This window comes from Rhynchophorus ferrugineus, unplaced genomic scaffold (genome assembly GCF_030347505.1).
Source record: "Rhynchophorus ferrugineus isolate W39M unplaced genomic scaffold, kcgeb_rfMv2 rfM1, whole genome shotgun sequence".
NCBI lineage: Eukaryota > Metazoa > Arthropoda > Insecta > Coleoptera > Curculionidae > Rhynchophorus > Rhynchophorus ferrugineus.
In genome coordinates this window covers 13113489-13118679 of record NW_027472580.1, presented here as the reverse complement: position 1 = coordinate 13118679, position 5191 = coordinate 13113489, and the positions used below count along the sequence as shown (strand labels likewise).

General features: G+C 38.5%; 1 protein-coding gene across 1 annotated transcript; it reads right to left on the bottom strand.

Moving 5' to 3' along the window:
• Positions 1 to 301: 301 nt before the first annotated feature.
• LOC143204543 (enhancer of split mgamma protein) lies at positions 302 to 1415 on the bottom strand. Its single transcript, XM_076417135.1, has one exon. The coding sequence runs from the start codon at positions 1287 to 1289 to the stop codon at positions 669 to 671; it is 621 nt and encodes a 206-aa protein (XP_076273250.1). The 5' UTR covers positions 1290 to 1415; the 3' UTR covers positions 302 to 668.
• Between the last annotated feature and the right edge of the window lie 3776 nt (positions 1416 to 5191).

The following is a 5191-nucleotide window of genomic DNA, read 5'->3' as shown; positions in this document are numbered from 1 at the left end:
CTCATTACTTCAGCTATAACCAGTTTCATAATCTATTTAAGTGTGGACTGTAATAGCTAGGTCATTTACCGAATTAAGAATATTGTTTTTGTCATCGTTATAGTTCTGATAACCATGAAATTGGAATAGATATTGGCAACTTTTTATAACATAAAGTTCATAACTGGAAAATTGTCTGAAGTGTTCTAAATAAAAAAAAAATAGGTCTCATTGAAATTCGTATCTTCTGTCGGCCTATTAAGAGTATCGATGATGCAAAGTGAATTGTTTGTTAAAACTTTCAGGGTGGAATAAAACGAGGTTGTATATTTCAAGTAACAATTTTATTAGAAAAATGTATTTTTAAAACGTTTAAAAATTACACACATTCCGTATCACAGTCGGAGCTTGGGATACTCGTCAGAAAACAATCTAAACGAAAGCAACCGCAAATATTGCCAAAGTTTGCGTACAAAAATCACAGGTACAAAATCTAATCTAATTAAATATCACAATCTTACCGATTAAATGTATAAAGATCCCTAACTAACAAGGAAAAGTGTAAACATTATCTCTCTTAAAACTAATTTTAAAGCTTCGAATGGAACAGGCTATCGGACCCATTCCAGTTTTGTTATCGACTAATCCTATTTTGAGCAATGTTATGTTTTCGACTTGGAGATGGTGTTTCACCAGGGTCTCCACACTTTTTCTTCTTGCGTGGCCACTTTTAAAAGTCCGGTGGTGGTACAGTCGATGGGCTGCGATGGTGACGGTGTATGTCTGATTGACGATGACGTGGAGGAGGCTGGCGTTAGTGGTAAGGCGTACGGCGTGGAGGCACCCTCGAGGTTCGGGGAACCCGGTGGGGTATACGGAGTGGGCACATTGATCACTAACGGCGACACTTTGTCCATCTCGTTGAGTCGGTGTCCCAGATGGGTCATCAGTCTCGTTCCCAAGTGGATATCCACTCCGGGAGTGGCGGCCAGACAACGAGACACCTCGTTGGCACAGTGAGTGTATCCGGCACGGAAACGATCGGCATCCACGACGGGATTGTAGGACAATCGCTGCTGGCGACGGAGCTTGTGGAGATGACGCACCGTGAGCTCCAGGATGTCGGCCTTCTCGAGCTTGGACACGTTCTCGCCCTCGCTCTGGAGCGCGACCACCATCAGTTCCTTCAAGTCGTCCAGGCACCTGTTGATGCGCGCCCTCCGCTTCCTCTCCAGCATCGGCTTCATCACCTTCCTGTACTGGTAGGTTCTCGAGATAGGTTGCGGTTCTTCGACGGTCGTCGACATCATTGCGCGGCGATACGATAAAACTGAACGGAACGGCGAGAGATAGAGAATGAGACGGATATATGTGGCGTGCTCGTACGTTCAGACTCGACTGAGCTGTGCTGTACGAACTGCGCGGCAGTCGGACGTGGAATGAAGCGAAGCGGTGGTAGGGCGACGTTTTATAGCCGCCTCAGGTGTATAGTTATAACGACGATGTCTCTTGATCGTGGGAAATGCAGGAGCTCGATCGTTCCCACACTTTGACCACCTGTGGCAACGTTAGCGCGTGCAGCTGCCCGAACATCGTCCGTCTCCGTCTCGACGCGCGGTCGTCTCTCTCGTTCAGCACGGCCAGTAACGGATCGGGAGTGCGCCCGATCGTTTTTTGTTTTGTTTTGTTGTTTTGTTCGTCCGTCTCTCGGCTCTTCCTTCTCGCTTGACACGAGCACGGCGGACGGTTTTGCACTTGTCCGAAACCATCTCGGAGGTTATCGATAGTCGATGGCATTTGACGAAATATTATTCTTAATCGATCTCCTAGTTCCGTCTCTTTCTTTTTCATCAAGCGAACCAAACGGAGTCTACCGATTCGAAACAGAAAGTGGCTGATATTAACGTTTTATTATCTGATTTGGTTGCGTTTTTAATCTGCTGGGATAATTAAATTAGATTTAATTAAACATTATTTTCATATTGGAAACTTGATATATTTTATATAAAATGTAGAATTTTAGTATTTAAACATTATTTCCATATTGGAAACTTGATATATTTTTTTATAAAATATATGTGAACTAGGTACTTCAAGCCAGGAAGATCCATTGATCTGTACTTAGTCTCGAATAAAATAAAAGTATTAGTTTTAATCCCAGTTTTTTTCTTTTGCTTTTGATATGTTCCTTTTAATGAAATGTTGTGTCAAGATTCAAAAGAATTTTTTATTTATTAATATATTATTTCTTTGCCTTCTAATTTGTTTCTAGTGATTTAAAACTAAGTACTTATCTAGACAGACCCACTGGCTCTTACAATAAGATAAGAGTTTTAGTGCTTTTACCTCTTTGTTATTGCAGTTCCAGCTACACAAGATCACACGCTTTGCTTCTCTTGAGTTTGCGTCCTAATTCAGTGCTGTTAAAGAGTTGCAGCACTTAGGTGTTTACATAAATGTGAAGTCTTTCCTCTATGACAGAAATCGAAAGTTTTGGTGTAATTAATTATTTCTATAGTATTTGGGTACATCCAGAATATTTTTCGAGGCTTTATATTTGTAATCATTTTATACACCACAAACTTATTATGTACGAATAATTTAGGATCTCTTCCCAATAATCATTTTCTTGTGTTGTGTTTTACTTCCAGTTTTTTTCTTTTTTTGTGATATGATATTTTCAACGAAGTATTGCTGTAAGAGTCTTTCCAAAGGATTTCCATTATTATTTGCGTGCTACAGTTTTCTGGTTGCTTCTTCGCTATTGTCTCTAATAATAAGTATCGTAATGTCATCAGCAAATCTCACGTACACATGTACAGAGTAGAAAAAGAACAGTGTTTTTGTTTCTTTTATTGTTGAGTAAGCTTCTTCTTGTTTAACGCTGAAAATATTGGCTGAGATGTAGGAGTTTAAGAGGTCAATGTGTTGCTTTGATAACAATTTATGGCTGTATACATCAGTTTCTTATGCCATACTTTAGCGAAGACTTGGACTGCGTTCGAGAATACGGTAGTTTTCTATGTTTCAGAATCATAATAACTGATGAGCAGGTTATTAGACTTTTCTATCTGTGATTGGTTTAAACCTTATAAAATGATGGTTCTTATTCATCGAAAATATTGTTGTAGGTATTTCAAATTGCCATATTATGCGTTCTATGAACTTTAAGTGGATTTTATCCTCTACGTTTCTTTTTTTAATGGACCCTGATCAATTTAGCACTATGTAACTTATCTGTTGAAATTGTGAGTATGATCGACAACCCAAAGGATGAACTAATATACGAAATAATAAACGAACTGTGATTCAAAATGAAATGAAATTGTAGCGCCTAACTACACTTCACTATATCACAGAAAGACAAGAAACTACAGATGAAAGAAAAGGTCGAAAACTGGAGCCATCTTTTTAGATGTTTCCAAAGCTTTCGATCAAGTTTGGCACGACGGTCTAATATTCAAAGCGAAACAGCTTGGTCTACTGAATGACCTAATCTCCCTGATAGATTGAACGGTAGGTCCTTTCAAGTCAGGATCGGTGAGGCAGTCTCTTCTCGAAAACAAAACTCCGCAGGGGTCCCGCAAGGTGCTCCACTGGCACTGCCCTGTTCAACCTTTATATGGCTGCTTTCGCCCTCCACAAACATTCCCATACAGACTTCAAGTCCAACTGAACCAGGCGATTGTAGAGTACAAATTCTGGCGGCTGCAGATAAACCCGAACAAAACTCAGGCTATTCTGTTTCATCACAAGAGGGAGTTCCGCGCCTATCGCCTCCAAATCGATAAAGTCTCTATCCCCTGGCTCCAGAGAGTATCATACATCGGTCTCCAGTTCGACCGCAGTTTCCAATGGTCAGCCCAAATCCAGCACACTATCTACAACGGCAATGGCGTGTATTACTCTTCCCACTCCTCTGCAGAAAAAGTAAACTCCCAATCCCACAGAAAGCGATTCTGTATAAAATGCTAGTCCGTCCAGTCTGCCCCTTCGGAGCACAGATGTGGTTCAGGTACGTCTCTGAGAGACAACTTGCACTACTTCAAGTTTTCCAATCCAAAAAGTCCGCGCGTTACTCAACTCCCCATGGTTTATGAAGAGCGTCAACACTCACCTCGAATCAGGCATCCCGTTCGTGACAAGTTTCAGAACATGCTTAGTGTAAGGTTCTCCCTAGATGCTTTAGAACACGACTACACCTTGATAAAATCCCTACCAATCCACAAACCTCGGTAGATAACCAACTATGACAATCCCATCGTAAGTCATGGTCTCCGTCGCTCGCAAAACACTTTACTATCCCGAACCCAAAGCGAAATCAGCAAAAGACCATTTGATTCTAGCTGGTCATTCTGGAACAATAAAAAAGAAAAACAAAATCTTTTTATTGTGTGTCCTGTTGTGATGTTATCCAAGAATTTAAGTACTTCGATATTAACATGACAATGGAGTTAGTGATTTCCTGAGAGGGATATATTAATGAATGAATAGTTTATTTAGCTATAATTAATATAAATATAAAACGAATTAATTCATAATTATTGTGAAATAATTGTATATTTATTTTTAAAGATATTCACACTGTAGTTGTTTCTGTATGTCTCTCTATTCAATGAGCCCTATTTTTCATTCAGAATACTTACGTCAATCATTTTACTCGCAATTATTATTATTATTTTTTTTTTGATAGAGAAACAAAGATAGTATGTTTGTAGTTTTTTCATATTTATTTGTCTGTAGTTGTATGAATCTTGTATCGAAATTCTAGTGCGAAAAACGAAAGGGCACTTACAGTTTTTCGTTCTGAAAATTTTCCTTTTTATCTATTTTCAAATGAAATGTCAATAATATCAAATCAAGAATATTTAGATATATACTTTAATATGGCAAACATACACAAGTGGATGAAGAACCAAGGAACTAGGATGATTTAAGGAAATTTATAGGATAGACAATGGGTAGTAAAATCTTATATATATATATATATTTTTCACTCACTTTACAATATCCTTGGCGATTCGTTATAAAAATATAACTGATATAATTTTTTAGATATATAGCATTATTTTTAAATACTTCTAATACGTCCCTGATTTTTATTTAATAATTTAGATCATCGTTTGACTAGCTGACTACACCTGAGATTGTGCAAGTAATAAAATTCAAACAATCCGATAAAAGTGTGTTTGTATTCGCGCCCTAGATTGGT

Coding starts and splice junctions, on each gene's coding strand:
- LOC143204543 (XM_076417135.1), bottom strand. CDS start 1,289: ATGATGTCGACGACCGTCGAAGAACCGCAACCTATCTCGAGAACCTAC.